We start from the raw sequence: 16,813 nt of genomic DNA on the forward strand, positions 1-16,813 counted from the left end.
AGCTGATTTAAGCTGTAGGAGAAACGTGGCTAAAACGGTACTTACTGGCACAGGTTGTTGCGGGTGGACTTGGAGTACACACACCAGCCAAGGTTTGAGCATTTGTAATTAAAAAGTAATTATTTACTGCACAATTTCTTGTTTCGTAAAAGTTTGGAGGTGTTGTGCTTCCTCCTGAGCAGAATGCATGATCTGCAAAACAACTTGAACCATCCTGTCGGTATATTCCAGCAGCAAGATTACGTGGACTGACAAGGCAAAATTTATCTAAACACAATTATATTTGCATCATGAAAAAGAAAAAGAAAAGAAAAACTAATTAATTTATGGTGGATGTTAAACGGAATATAAGTACAAGACATAAGTACAATAATTTCAGTTCAACACACATTGCCTAAGAATTACAAATCATAGGTATTAGTGGACACCTGATATTTACGGGCAAAAACATCAGAGGATGCTCATTTGATAAGAATCATAGAAAGTCTCAACATCTTACGTTGACAATGAATTCCGGGGTATGTTGCCGAACAAGATTGAACATAGGTAAGATTAAACATAGGTATTAGTGGACACCTGATATTTACGGGCAAAAACATCAGACGATGCTCATTTGATAAGAATCATAGAAAGTCTCAACATCTTACGTTGACAATGAATTCCGGGGTATGTTGCCGAACAAGATTGAGTATTTCTATTGTAATATCCAGCACATGTGTCGTAAAACGTTCTTCGCTGATTCACACAGTCATAATATGCTCCACAAGTGTCATCTTCCACATAACGCCCGTTAGACCGTCCAGCACATTGTGGATCTAAAAGTTTATGCTTTCACATGTACAAGGAACACGTTAGACGTTTAGTTTTGCAGACTCCAAGTATATTGAAAGAGGAAATATTTTGTATGTATTTTATTTTTTTAAAAAATCAGTGCAAGACACCTCTAAGTAGTTAGAGGGTATTAGTAATATCTCATTGGCAAAGGAATGGATAACACTTACGTATGCAGTTTTGGTCAGGGTAAACAGCTACACATGTTCTTAATACATTGTTGTAAAAGGGAGTTGGAGAATTGCATGCTCGTATTGATAATTGGAAGTTTGTACATTGATAGTACGATGTGCATGTTTCATTGACGCGATCATAACTGCCATCAACACGACCAGTACACAAATAATCTATAAAGGTTTTAAAAAACAGGCATAATACAGGTATGACATTCCTCGGTATATGAATGAAAACGTCGAGTTTACCTGAGAACCATCAATTCAATTGAAATAAAGATTTTGCATTGCTTAAGGGTGTAATTAAATTTTTACCAGGGTGTCTAGTGAATTTATTGGATCAAATTCTAGGTTTTTCAGTATCATAAATTTAGTAGTATCTTGAGTTTTCAGGGTTTTTGTTTGATTTTTTATTAAATATTCCCTCTTAAATAATATATTCTTATTTAGAAAAGAGATTTCGTACACCTTAAAAGTACAGGTACAATAAGTCTATTTCAATAGTTTTGGAAAACTAGTCGAAACTAGTCATAACTAGTCAAAACTAGTCATAATTTTCACGGTTTATAAAGAATCTCAATTTTAGAGTTCTTGTCCAAACGAAAAGTTTTAGGGTGTGTTAGACACCCTGTATTTATTATCTCGCAACAAGATGCTGTGCAACAGTTTCTACGTTGGTTTTTTGACAACGTGTTTCTAATAAAGTCATAACTATGTCTACCAAGCAACTGTTTTGTGAATGTTGTGGTGTAAATGGTGTAAAAATTAAAAAAAAAAATCTGTAACTCAAAAGTATCTGAGGATTAAAACAAAACTCAAATTTCCTGTTATGTTTGGAAATTAAGCGGCTATAAATATAATTGTTCCCGTGCTACTGCCACATTTTTTATTATACACCATACATCCCTCAAACACATGTCTTTTTTACAAAGCAACAAAACCAAAACCATGTTTAAGTTGGTAAAGTGCAGGTATGAAGTTAGTTTTCATCAAAAACATCAAAATGATATCTTTAAAGGTTTCTTACTTGAGCATGTTGCTTGAGGTGGATTTCCAGCCATACATTGCTGTGATACTGGATCAAAATAAACACCATTTGACGTCAAGCCACAGGATAACTCAGTTTTCTGTAACAGAGCATCACAGAAATAGTACAGATGACTGCATGAAGCTGTTGATAGTCCATGATTGATTGAATAGTTTTGATTAGGGGCTTTTCCATTACAGAACGGATCTAAAACATGTGTTATGATTATATGTTAATTACAAACACAAGCCGTTCAGAATGATAAAAATCGATCAATCCTTAAATATGCGCATGCATTTGGATGAAAAAAACCGCTAACCTGGGGTACACTGAAGATTTATCTTGATAGCACACATAGACAATGTTGTATCGTACTGTGTTCCAGCTGGACAAGTGTGACAAATATGAATAAAGCTCTGACTGTTATCTGCTGTTCTCATGCAAACGCAATAGAAAGAGCGGTTTGCTGGATCGAAAACAATTTGATTATCTCCTGCATTCTGGATAGTACATATATCTACACAAAATGATTAATGTTTAAAAAACAGTAGTGTGGGAGCATAGAAACACAACGTTTTAAAGGATCGCACTTATCAATCATTTTTACTTACCTGGACATCTTTGCGTGTTGCATTCTTTTGTCTGACGTTGACTGGTCCCTACACAAGTGCTGCCTCCAAACTGAGGGGTTGGATTTGTACATGATCTAACTTCTCTAATTACTCCAGTACCACAAGTCCTACTGCAAGAACCACTTTCTGTCCAAGCAGACCAACCTCCATTAACTAAAGAAAAGAAGATGTGATTTCATGATTACTTCACAATTTAAAAAGCTTTTGATTATAATTTTGCTTATTTGATATAGATTATTGCGAAAATTCTCTCTTGGGTACAAACAATATTGTGTCATCTGTTAATTTTGGACAATAAAGGTTGATTATGCAACGTGCTCTGCTGCAGCATTTAATCTTATGGCTACAATAGTCCTTAAGAATACCATTCTTCTATGTAAATGAAAGTATGAGTAAGCCGTTCTGACAGGAAGTTCTACAACCAATTGGAAACTTTTAAGCTATAATTTAGAATTTGTTTCTACACTTTGACGCATTAAAAAACGTTTGTTTTCTTTAACAAAATGTGTTTAGATTATCAAAAAAAAGTGGCAGAAATTTTGATATTATAATGATACTCCATAATTCTAAGTAAGTTTTGCAAACAGTATGTTCAAAGAAAGCATACCACAAAAACATTGCGTGAAACATTCTGCACAATTTTTTCCCTCTGATATTTAAAATGATCACTGTTCTTTAAGATTCATTCACAGGGTCATGAAAAGTACAAACAAGTTTCTTCAGAAAAGGAATGTGATAGAAAACTAGCTTAAGTGTGCTATTTTCAATCAATCATCCTGAAAAGTTAAAATATGCAGCACACTCAAAAGCACTTGAATAATACTTTACGCATGTTTTGTGTCAAAACGCACCAAAATATTCGGGAAAGCCTTTACAACACATGTGTGAAATAATAAAAAAATAAGAAATTAATTCTTTGACATGTTAAGTACTTACTCGGGCAGTTAACAAGGAAGCAATCAATTGTTTGTGAACTATCAGCAGGATTGCAGTTGTTGCCACCAAACTGGGGTGGGGGGTTGTTGCAAAGACGTCGTTGAAGTTGCCTTCCTTGGCCACAAGTTCGTGAGCATGTCCCTTCATTTGCCCAACTTCCCCAACCACCATGAACTAAAGAATTAAAATATTTTAGATTTTAAGACTTTTAATTTTAGCTTTACTTAAACCAATTTTCCATTGTTAATGTAGTCAACACTGCAGTATTATTTTGCTGTGAAGAGAAAGATATATTACACTTATTAAAATTAATAAACTTGTTAATGTATATCTGGAAAGTTATACAACATACTTGGACAAGACCCATCATTGCACGCAATATTGCTAGTAGAAGCTCCATCACAGGTTGATCCGCCATTAGCTGGTGCAGGATTTGTGCAAGTACGGGTTCTTGCTCGAATGCCATTTCCACAAGTCTGTGAGCATGATCCATCAACCCAAGCACTCCATTGACCATGGACTAGAAATATAAGCATTATATTATTATCTACATGTGCATTTTAATTTTGTCTCCAATTGTTTTGCTGTAATAAGTTATGTTCACTTTGCAACACTCTGTTGTACAAATAAATATTTAGCTGCACTTTAAATTACAGAATTCGAATGGTAACACAATCTTTCTATGGATAAAATTATAGCTTATTTACTGTATATTTAAATTGAATAAACATAAAATGCATAATCTGTTTAATCTACAGGAGACTTTTCAAAAAATAAAGAAAATCGTAAAGGAAAATAGAACATTGGACTAATAAATAATTTAACTATTGTAAATAAGTCATTTGTACCTGCACTGAGAAAGATTTTTATACTTATTCAAGCATTAAAATTTGCAATTTTGCCTTTTCCACAACAAGACTAAAGTAATCTATATTAAACAGACATGTATAAAAAATGATATATTATCTTGAAATTTTCAAACCACACGCTTCAGGTGCTTCTGATCAGCAGCGATGTGAGTACTATTTTAGGGTTTATAATTGTGTGAAGATTGTGCAAATTACGAAAACATGTTTTACCTGGACATGCACCATTGTTGCATTGTACTTGCAATGTTGATGAGCCAACACAGCTATTTCCTCCATTACTTGGTGCTGGATTATTACAAAGACGCGAGCGTGTCAACGTACCCAAGCCACATGATACAGAACATGCACTATTTGCCCAGGATCCCCAGTTTCCATGAACTATAAAAATATAAATACAATGCTTAAAAAATAATTAATAACCAAAAAAATATAAAATTAAAAACATTTACTAGACTATAGAATAATAACAATAAAAGGCAACATGTACTTTCAATTTATGGCTTATCTACATTATATTTCTTCTCAATAATCAAATCATTGACAACTTTTTGAGATGATAATGGCAATATCTCAACAGGTTACCGTAAATTTATTTTACTAAGAAAAAATATAATGCAGATTACGTTTTACGTTCTTTTATTCCTTACAGTTACTGCATTGGTTATGACTTTAGAGATTACATATACTTTTATAATCAGAATGTAAGGCAAAAAAGATTCTAATCCACTTTTCTATCAATGATAACGTTTGATAATTTTTTTATCAATCCAATATGGTACACTTTAGCATTTAAAACACATTAGCAGGACTATAAAACTGACTTGGACATGGTCCTTCGTTGCATGGAACGGAAGTAACTGCTGATCCAGAGCATGATAAACCACCATTTGCTGGCGCTGGGTTGCTGCATGTTCTTGTTCTTTGTCGTGTACCACTACCACATGTGAGTGAGCATGTGCCATCGACCCAAGGAGCCCAATTGCCATTTACTAAAAAATAATATAATTTACAAAAAGAGTAATGAATTCTAATGTCACCTGTAATTCAGACTCACACGATGACAAGAATCAATATTTACATTATTTACATACATACTCTTTAGGTTTTCAAATTTAATTTAAAAAAAATATATCACTGTCACTTTAAAATCACATCTTCTGGGTAGAACTACAAAATATTCGGTTTCGGATTACCTGGACATAAGCCAACAGTACAAGTTACTGTGTCTGTTCTCGAACCTGGGCAAGTTTCACCACCATTGCTAGGTGGTGGGTTGTTACAAAAACGTGTTCTTGTTCGTGTACCTGATCCACAAGTTACAGAACATGAGCCACCAACCCAATTTCCCCAGAAACCATGAACTATAATTAAAATAATATAAGTAAACTATTTTCACAATATTACTGATGGATCGCATGTATAATTTTATAAGTGATTATTTTTTTGATTATTAATATGATCATGAACAAGTGAGTTTATTCTTGACAACGTTTCGGCAGTTGCAGCTGTTGTCGACGGGCAATGACTAAAATCTTATTTGGATATTTATTATTAAAGGAGATAATTAAAATTGTATTTAACAAATAGATCACAGTAATTAAAGAAATTAATTTTTTGTAGAACCTAGATGGAAACGAAAGATTGATTAAGATCCTTTCTTCTACACTTTGCTTGTCTCAAATCAATTTGCACTTTTTCTAAATGTTCGCTTTCTAAAGTGCAGTTAACTACATTGGAAAAAAAGTGCAAATTGGTCACAGAGGTGATTAAGAAGGTAGGTTTGACTGACACTAATTGGTATATTGTCAAATGCTCTTAAAAACAGAGCATCATCATCAAAGACTGAAAGTAATAACTAACTTTAAAACACACTACACATATTCACAGGAATTTAGTCATAACAACAGATTTTGTTGGCTTGTAAGCAAAAAATAATTTCTGTATTTTTAATAAATTTTACTGTTTTTCTTTTAATAAATTTTGCTATTTTTTAAATTGCAAACGTTGCCGTACCTGGACATGGGCCATCATTGCAAGTTAATTGCTCAATCTGAGATCCAATGCATGGGTTTCCACCGTTTGCTGGAGCTGGATTGTTACATTCACGATTTCTAGTTACCAAACCAAATCCGCATGTTGTTGAACAAGTGGAGTTCACCCAGGATCCCCAATTTCCATGAACTAAAGTTATAAAAAAATAAGTACAAAATTTAACTTAATACTTTATCCAAAGAAATATTTTAATTTAAAGAAGCCCTGGTGCTCAGTAATTCTGAGGGATCTCCACAAAAGTTTAGTTGCAAATTCCTATTTTTTTTAATTTTTAAAGGTTTATTTACACAAAATTGGTTGGTTTTATGATTTACAAAAGTTCATCCAGTGAAAATACATGAGAAATAACTTCGATTTATCTGACGAATAAAGACAAGTTGTAGTGCAAAATCAGTAATGCGGAACAAGGGATAATTTTGGCATTCGAGTTAAAAACTGAGGTTCAGTTAGTTAAATCCTTGTCAAAACAGCAATTTATCTTACATCTTTTTTACGTTAATACATATTTCTAATTTTTTGTATTCATAATGTGTAATAAACTTTATCTTGTCTACATTAAAAGATTTGATATCGAATAAAGCAATATATCCAAAATTATTTTTTACTTTTTTATTGTTTACTGTTAAAAAACAAACATAAAGAGAAAAAGATTTACTTGGACATAATCCTTCGTTGCATGAAATCTGATCTGCGTTTGATCCTTGACATTGATTTCCACCATTTGCAGGAACTGGATTGTTGCATTGACGGGTTCGTGCTCTTTGCCCATTTCCACAAGTTCTTGAGCAAGATCCAGCAACCCAACTTCCCCAATTGCCGTGTACTACCAAAAGAAAGGAGATTAAACATTCACAAAAACTAAATGTTAAAAGTAAATGTTGTTTTGCATGGCATTAGAACAGCTTGTACGAAAAATGAAAACAGTTTAGAAATGCAGATTCAGAAGGATTTACCTGGACATAATCCCAAATTACACACAATCTGATCAGTGCTAGAACCAGCGCAAGGATTTCCATTATTTGCAGGGGCTGGGTTGTTACACACTCGCGTTCTAGCCCTAACACCATTTCCACATGTTGCCGAGCAAGATCCAGCAACCCAACTTCCCCAGCTACCATGTACTAAAATAGATAGATGATTATTTTTATATGTCAAAAGATCATTGCTGGGAATTAATTAGGTGGATGGAGCAATTATATGGAACACTTTTAAACAGCCATATAATACTACAGCATGAATAAAGTAAAAAAAACAAGCATGAACCATGCAGGAAATGTTAAATTAAAAAAAATTGCTTTATTGCTTTATCTGCTGTATGTTTGTTTCATAATTTTTGCACAAAGAAGGTAATGCAAGGTGCTTATATTTGCAAACCCGAACTATTCTAGAAATTTTTTATTTTTACATTGCAGATTTCAAGAAAAGGAAGACTAAATATGTAAACACATTTTATGTATTGCTTTAATTCCATTACATTTAAACAAGAATTGATAGGGTATTTATAAGGCAAGTTTTTTCGTTGTCTGCAAAATGTTCTAGAAAGTTAAGGATTGTATATATACCTGGACACAGGCCCTCATTACATGTGATTTGGTCAGTACTAGCTCCCGCACAAGGATTTCCACCATTCGCTGGGGCTGGGCTGTTACACACTCGTGTTCGAGATCTCATACCACTACCACATGTTGCAGAACAAGAGCTAGCAGTCCAACTTCCCCAGTTGCCATGTACTGAAAAATATTTATAATAATTGTTATAATTTTTTTAGAAGAACAATTGATTTTTTTTTTAATAACCCAAGAGACCGTAAATTTTTCTGGAAATAGTTGTATCCTTAGAATTTTTTATAATTCATAAAATATTTATTATGATTCATAGAATATTTATCTTAAGTAGAAAATTTAGTTTGTTTAAACACACTGAAGCATTTAAAACGTTAAATCTGGAGATGTTGAAACAATTTTTGCTTGATGCAGCTCTATGTTTTGGGTAGCTTAAAGTAGGATTTATGAATATCGAGACAAAAACAATAAAACAATAGTTTCCAGACATTTCCAACGTTGTCTGTCTTTTTAACCTTAAAAACTAATTTTTCACATATTATCACAGTGTGAAACTAAAAAATTACGACAGAGAAGCACAGAAAGCAATTTTTGAGATGAAGTCAGAACTAGATATTAAAAAGAAAAACAGAGACAGCATGTTAGCACTGAATGGTGTGATTTTAGGCTTTAAATGTTTATACCTTTTAAGGGCTTTTAATTCCAAAACTCAAAAGTGTTTCGATATTTTTTTTTACATTTAAACATATTATTTTAAAAAACATTTGATAGGAAAATTTCAGAAAATACATGCTTTTATATAATTTATTTTTGCGGTTTAGCAAATAGAAAGTATTCTCATCATGGGAAATGTGGGTCTTTCATGCATCCTTAAACCTCCTAGACTTGAAAATCTCTGAAAAAAAATTTCCTTAGTAACATGTTCCATTATTTACCTGGACATAGCCCATCATTACAAGCAATTTGATCAGTATTAGATCCAACACAAGTACTCCCACCATTTGCAGGGGCTGGGCTGTTGCACAGTCGTGTTCGAGATCTCATACCACTACCGCATGTTACAGAACAAGTACCAGCAGTCCAGCTTCCCCAGTTGCCATGCACTAAAAAATGTGGTAAAATTATTGGTTTTTATCTTACTAAGGAATCAATTTTCCATAACCCAATAGATCCTAAATTTTCATGAAAACAGTCAACACCTTTATAATTTTAATTTTTATATTCCTTTAATTTCCTTATATATACTGTTATTGTGTTTTAATTACACAGCAGTCATTACCTTAAACAATAAAACAAGGAATTTAAAATTATATCATTTATAGGGACAGCTATGAAGTAAAACAAGCATAGCAATGATCAAAAGAACATATTTATTTTGTTAGGCATCACTGTTTTATAATGGTAAAAAGTGGTGCTGTGGTATTTTTGGTATGCTAAATTCTTATGATTCTGAATTTTCACTTGCCAACCAATTTATTTAATTTGTTCTCTTTGCATCCCAACTTATAGCAAACAAAAAACTATTTAGGAACAAAAACAGTTACTTAAACAGTAGCAGTATGTTTTTTTTTGGAATTATTTATTTGTTGATATCCTATATGAATGTTTAGATCAATTTATCATTTTTATTGCTCTATCATTTAATCTTGAGGCATTTAAGAAAAAAATCTATTTTATTTTAATGTGTTTGCTATTGTTTTGTAAGTAACATTTAAAACATGCTAGTTACAGCCTTTTTATTTCAATGTACTTAATGTTGGCAATAAATAGCCAACGTAAAATGCTACTCACATGATTCTTTTGTTAACATGGTGACATTAAGCGCCACCATTCTCAGTTGCAAATGCTGAGTATTGTTATGAATTAAAAAAAACTGGGGCTACTTCTAACAATATTTTTTTAGTAGCATGTCGCATTACCTGGACACAGTCCCTCGTTACAAGCAATTTGATCTGTGCGAGATCCATCACAAGTATTACCACCATTCGCAGGTGCAGGGTTGTTACACTGTCGTGTTCTACCCCTAATACCATTTCCGCAAGTTGTAGAGCAAACTCCAGCAACCCAACTTCCCCAGTTTCCATGTACTGAAAAATATTACAAGTGAAAATATTTGTTTTAATTTTAGCAAGGATAAATTTTTTAAGAACCTAACAGTCTTACAACTTTAATTTTCATATTCTCATATTTCCCTAATTTTTCATATATATTCTTAAGTTTCACACATGTAGCAACCACCCCCTCAAACCATAAAACAAGGATTTTAAAATATATTATTTTTAGTGACGGCCCTAAAGTAAAACAAACATATCAATGATTAAAACAACCTTTAGGCATCCTTCTTTCATAATGGTAAAGAGTGGCTTCGAAATTTTCTTCCTAATTTTTTTTTTGCCAATAGTTTAATTTAAATTGTTTTCTTTGCATTCCTGGACTGGACTGGAGCTACAATAACTTCTGAAAAAATATTTTTAGTAAAATGTTGCATTACCTGGACACAATCCCTCATTACAAGCAATTTGATCTGTGCGAGATCCATCACAAGTATTACCACCATTTGCAGGTGCAGGATTGTTACACTGTCGTGTTCTATCCCTCACACCATTTCCGCATGTTGTAGAGCAAGCTCCAGCAACCCAACTTCCCCAGTTGCCATGTACTAAGAGATAAATAATTACATTATATACTCATAGATATATGCTAAATTTGTTTTAAACAATAAAAAAACTTAAATAGGATACAAGTTAGCATTCTTCGCTTTATCAATATGAAGCCTTGTAGCTTTAGATTTTTTGTTAATTTTATTTTACAAAAGCTTTTCACACGGAGTGTGTCAAGGAAATGTGTAATGTGTAAAACATTTATAGAGTTACATGCAATATCTATTACAATTTTAGCTGCTATCGGTTATTGTATTTTCCCTTGCAACATTAAAACGTTTTCATAAGACAAAAGCCTGGCACTATTATGGAGCATTGTTTCAAATGGACCACATTATGCCAATATTAATTCTAAAAAATAAAAAAGGGATGCGGCAGCAAAGGAAAATTAATCTAAAAAAAGTGACATAATTTGGTTCACAACTTAAATCAGAAAAACATTGCTGTATATAAAGAGAACAAATCAGATTTCCATTTGACAAATAGTAATAGTAAGTAGTCTACACATTTTAACGATTTTTTATTTTGAAACTATAGTGCACAAATTTAAAGGTAACTCAATATATGTGATATGTGATAATATAATTAAAATTTTATGTTAAATGTTTAACTATACCTGGACATGAACCTGCAACACAAGCAATTTGATCTGTGTTAGATCCTACACACAAATTTCCACCATTTGCAGGTGCGGGGTTGTTACATTGTCGTGTTCTACCCCTCACACCACTTCCACAAGTTACAGAACATAATCCATTGACCCAATTTCCCCAGTTGCCATGCACTAAAAGCACAAAATCACAAGATATTAATAAAGGATATTTTCTAAGAAAACACTAGTTTCATCAGGTACATTGTATTTAAATGAATAACAAGAAAGGCTAAAGGGTTAAACTGTCATACTGTTTCTGAAACTTACCAACAATCTAGCTAAGTCAATTTAACTATTCCAGCACAAAAAAGGGTCCTAGTAAAGAAGTTTCTTAAGTATGCCAAATGAAATTTGTCAGAAAAACAAAAAACGAAACAGAAATTTTATAGACATGGCACAGTAAGGTAAAACTAATTACAAGCATGGCTTTCTGAATAACTTTCTGCATATTCATACATCAACATTATAACTTTGAGCTTTGGCACTATGTCCCAGTTGCCAGGTACTAAAGCACAAAATCCCGGTAAATTTATCTACATAAATGTATAAATCAAAAATGGACTAAAAAGAGCTAAAATTCAATCTTATTGAAGACAATTTTTATTGGAAGTTCAGGTAAGTATGCCGAGTCCCAAAAACTCAACGGGTCATGCAAATCAACAAATATAACTATAGCTAAGTCGTAAAAACTCTGGTCATGCAAATCAAGAAACATGAGTAAGATTATTAAACAATGAACAGACTTCAAGAAAAAACAGAAACCACAGGTGAGTCAAGCTTAGACATTGAATTATGGCTTTATACTATCTGCTTTACTTAATCAATCGTACAACAAAATTTATACACCACTTGTATAGATGTGACAAGTTTAATAATAATCCTGCACCAGCCAATGGTGGAAATGTTTGATCCAGAACAAACATTTCCACCATTGGCTGGTGCAGGGTTGTTGCACTGTCATGTTCGAATGCTCACACCATTTCCACATGTTACAGAACAAGTCCCAGCAACCCAGCTTCCCCAATTGTCATGAACTGTAAAAACAAGGTTTTTTATTACAATCTTCTAATAGTTCCTTCCCATAGATAGGCATTCGACTGTGGGTTTCTATTGAAGCAAGTTGATATTCCCTAATTTACAACTCCTCATGCAAATCTCAACAAATTACTATTCTAGTTACTTAAGTGCCATTGTGACATGAACTAACAGACTTTAATAAGGCCTGGATTGGTCACAAAATGTCCATACATATTCTGTTATAATTACACAAACAACTTTTCCATTTTGCTCATACAAACCGTATGTTCTATATATGCTTACTTGCTATCAACAAATACATTAATGAAAAATGTGCACCGGTACTATAATTTGGTTAACTATGAGAAAGCAGGAAAACCATTCTGAAAAGCTTTTGAACATAGCAACACTAACCTGGACATAATCTCTCATTACAAGGAACTACATCAGTGTTAGATCCCACACAATTATTTCCATTATTTGCAGGGGCAGGATTGTTACACAGTCGTGTTCGAGATCTTAAACCACTACCGCATGAAACTGAACATACTCCTGAACTCCAACTTCCCCAGTTGCCATTAACTGTAAAAACAAAATTATGTGTTATTTTGTTTTTTGTCATATTGTCCTTAAAGTTTTAATGCCCTTCTGTTTATATCATTTTTTTGAAAAAAAAGAAACGCTTGTTTATTGCACCCGCAACTTAAACCTGATTCCTAACAATTCTATAATTTCAAAAATAAAATAGAAACCTTTCGCATAAACAATGGTTTTTAATATGTGGAATGGTGAGTATACAAAATTCAATGGGCAGAATTAACTGCTAAAATTAAAACATCTTTCTCTGTCTCTTTGTTTTTATTTCCGTTCTCATGTATCATCTATATCCACATTGCTTTCTTTTCTAATTCCTTTTATTGCTTATAAGAAAAAAGCTTTTATTAATATTAGACATATTTTTGTTTTAACCTGGTATATACTGTCAGAATGCTGTTATGGATACCAAAAAGGATATTTTCAACTTTTATTTAAAAAAACGGATATTTTACACTACAACTCAAAAGCAGAAATCTATAAATTATCATACTAATAAGAAGTGAGGAAAAGAAGATATAAGGTAACCAAAAGAGATATTTCACCACCAGTGACACAAAATAAGCCATTATTATAAGCACAGGGTGCAGCAAATAAAAGGCTGTGAATACACTAGCTTAATTACACACCAAGTGCTAGAAATAATATTCTAGAACCTAGGATGCAGCAAATAAAAGGCTGTGAATACACTAGCTTGATTACACACCAGGTTCTAGAAATAATATTCTAGAACCTGGTGTTTAAATGTAAACATTGTCAATTATCAAACATTACTTTTGAATGATATCCTTTGATTGCAATACAGGATTTACTGACACAGGGAGATCTTTATATGGTGAATTAAACAATTTTACATTCAACATATTCTTGGCATGGCAACAACACCAGAGATAAAATGATGCTCGATTGACTAGGTCACATAAAAATAAATGCTGAGTCTAGTTTCTTGCTGTTAAACCAGCAGGAAAAAAAAAAGGAAAATTACTTCAAATACAGATTTAAATTGTAAATGTTAAAATTCGCTCTAGAACTAAAGTAATTAACCTTTAAGCAGATATAAAGGTATTCTGGACAAATTTAAGCCTTTAATGACACCAAATAAAAAGTACAGACAAATGCGAAAATTTATTGCTATCATTGTTCCTTTCATGTCGCACTAATAGAATCTTTCATGTCGTACTAATAGAATCAGACTTGGCACACTAAGTGTGCCAAGTTTGATTCTATTAAGCTTTACAGGGATTGTGTTTATCAATTTTTTTTATCAATTTTTTGTAAATTTGGCCTGTCATAATTAAACTTTATGTTCTCTATTTTTTTTCAAAACAGGCAAAGCAAATTAAATTCCTTGTTGTGCGGGCTTCACCAACCCTATTTTATGGAGAAACCATTAAAAGAATAATACATGTTTATTTTCAAGTTAAAAATAAATCACAAAAAGAAATGAAAATTGAACATTTCCTTTAGGCTTCCAAGTCATGTTTAACGGGGAATTAAGCCTCAAACTTAAATAGCATTATTTTGGTTAACATTATGTTCATTTCTAATATAAACGTTTCCCCTTCTATGAGCGAACAGTAAGCGCCATTTAAATTTTCACGGCTGATTCGGGAGACTGTTATATGGTGACGTATCTTACGCTGAAGAAGCATAAGATTGCACTGAACGCAAGCAGCGAGTTATGGAAAATTTAGGCTCCTGCTCTGACTCCCCTATTTCCAGAATATTCAAGTGACTCTAGTGAAATGTCAGCAACAGGATGTTACATGAATAAGCCTGAATACTCCAAACTAGAACTTGAAAAAGTGAATTAGTGATAGCGAAGAAAAAGACGAATTGAATTCAAGCAGACTTTGCATTGGTGTACATACTGCATTATTTTCAATTCCATTACTCTTGTGTAATGCAAGTGTTGCCAAGAATTTTCCAATGTATTGAATGAAAAGTTGAGTAATAACCAGTGCATCACAATGCACAAGGATTTTGAAATTTTATATTTGAACCGCATAGTGTTAGAGACAGCCACCATACGACATCGACAATACCGGAAAAATATAACAAACTATCCACATATACTAATAAGTAACTTTTCTTTAAAAAATATGTTTTTCGTAAATATTTTCAGATACCATATTTCTCATAGTCACACCAAAAAAAAATTCTTTGCATCTTCTTATCTTCTCACTTTTCGCTTTATAATCTTACAGGTCCACGCGCTATGAAAATACACACCATCGCAGATTATTTAATTAAATTAAAAATCATTTTATTCCTTAAATATCAAATAAAAAGGAGGAGAACCCATATGCCTCAAATAACAATTTGTTTCAAAGAAGTTTTGATGAATCAATAACTTCAATAATTAATTTAAACTTTGACTCCTTGTACGGAAATGAGGTACACCAGTTACTGACAGTACACGACCTGGGTACATTATTATGAAAAGGATGTCATGTGGTAATTCCAGCTTGTATTGTGCGAAAAATAAGGGAAAAACTTCCTGATCCAAATACTGGTTTCAATTAATTTGTTGATATATAACGTGACTTAGCATTTTCAAACAAACAATAACAACAACGAAAAAGCGAAATAAAGTACAACGAACCAGAATTATTTTTTTTAAATAATTATGTTTGTTCATATTGTAACCTTAAAAAAGAGAAGATGAAGAGATCAAAAAATTGAAATGTTATTTTTTATCGAAGATATTATTTTGATTTTAACATGGCGATTACTGTTCTCAACTTTTATGCTAGAAAAGGGATGTAAATTCAAAGAATTTCAATTTTTTTTATATATATACCATCAAAATATGTAGATTTGATATTTCCAAAAAAAAAATTGGTGCCTAATTCCCCTTTAACAATTAGCATACGAAAAGTTAATTAAATGACATACAATAATTTTGAAAAAAATGTGGCTGCAAATTTTGTTGTATATGTTTATGTTAGTGGAAAAACAGATCAATAATGTTTATTAATGTGAGCAGGAATTTGGTAATGTTGTGGAGCTTGGTTGTGTATGTCTGAAATTGCACACATGTATATTTCATTACAAAGCATGTTTTACAGTATAACATTCATGATTAGGTTTCCAATCAGGATTTTGGTATAGTGTAATCGTATTATTCCTATTAATTTAAACTCATTACAAGAATGTTGAACATGTGAATAAAATATCCTAAGACATCTTATTCTTGTTGGGTTAGTATAATCGCAAGATCAAGACATAAGCTTTGTGCTTTAGATTGAACCACACACTGATGCACTGTTTACTCCAATTCTTTATAAACGCAAATATGATTATTATACGCTACCAGCCAATATTGGAAAAACATATTTATTTATTATTTTTTTTATATTTCAACAATCAAAATGCTCTTACCTTAAGGAATGAAATTTTTGTGTCTGGATATATTACGACGAGTTCCTTCATCACATAGATTTATTTTTGTGAATTGCTTGTTTAATTTATTTCAAAATTTTCATGAAGAATTACCGTTACAAATCTTTTTTTATTTATTTAAGTGAAGTGAAGTTAAATCTTCAGTCAAAGCTTATATAATATAAAAACAAAATAATGCACTCCATAACTTTTAGTGAAAATTGATAAGCAGGAAAGGGGGTCAAAAAATGATGGATTTGCAGCAGGTTGAGGCTTGGATATACTAGCAAGCCACCAAGATATGATTATAGTCCTTGTTGTAACTTTTTTAAGGATTTTAACTTCACATTCTTTTACGATTTTAATTTCACAAATTTTGCAAATGTCATGGAAAATTTATTACAAACAATTTCACTCCTTAAGG

The 16,813-nt window shown here is 32.2% G+C and overlaps 1 protein-coding gene across 4 annotated transcripts in view; it reads right to left on the bottom strand.

The window, feature by feature from the left end:
* LOC130629089 (SCO-spondin-like) overlaps positions 1–16,813 on the bottom strand; it is a 41,149-nt gene that overhangs the window by 13,983 nt on the left and 10,353 nt on the right. For 2 of the 4 annotated variants that reach the window (XM_057442189.1, XM_057442186.1), the window contains 20 exons: positions 12,826–12,993; positions 11,359–11,526; positions 10,574–10,741; positions 10,002–10,169; positions 9,018–9,185; positions 8,083–8,250; positions 7,474–7,641; positions 7,176–7,343; positions 6,482–6,649; positions 5,662–5,829; positions 5,290–5,457; positions 4,679–4,846; positions 3,952–4,119; positions 3,600–3,773; positions 2,643–2,816; positions 2,351–2,548; positions 2,032–2,238; positions 1,002–1,178; positions 648–815; positions 46–267 (listed from right to left, as the gene is read on the bottom strand). In XM_057442189.1, coding sequence (XP_057298172.1) covers positions 46–267; positions 648–815; positions 1,002–1,178; positions 2,032–2,238; positions 2,351–2,548; positions 2,643–2,816; positions 3,600–3,773; positions 3,952–4,119; positions 4,679–4,846; positions 5,290–5,457; positions 5,662–5,829; positions 6,482–6,649; positions 7,176–7,343; positions 7,474–7,641; positions 8,083–8,250; positions 9,018–9,185; positions 10,002–10,169; positions 10,574–10,741; positions 11,359–11,526; positions 12,826–12,993 — 3,504 coding nt within the window. The remainder of the gene's footprint in view (positions 1–45; positions 268–647; positions 816–1,001; positions 1,179–2,031; positions 2,239–2,350; positions 2,549–2,642; positions 2,817–3,599; positions 3,774–3,951; positions 4,120–4,678; positions 4,847–5,289; positions 5,458–5,661; positions 5,830–6,481; positions 6,650–7,175; positions 7,344–7,473; positions 7,642–8,082; positions 8,251–9,017; positions 9,186–10,001; positions 10,170–10,573; positions 10,742–11,358; positions 11,527–12,825; positions 12,994–16,813) is intronic. The other 2 variants (XM_057442187.1, XM_057442188.1) reach the window with 2 other exon arrangements.

Source organism: Hydractinia symbiolongicarpus, chromosome 15 (genome assembly GCF_029227915.1).
Source record: "Hydractinia symbiolongicarpus strain clone_291-10 chromosome 15, HSymV2.1, whole genome shotgun sequence".
Lineage (NCBI taxonomy): Eukaryota > Metazoa > Cnidaria > Hydrozoa > Anthoathecata > Hydractiniidae > Hydractinia > Hydractinia symbiolongicarpus.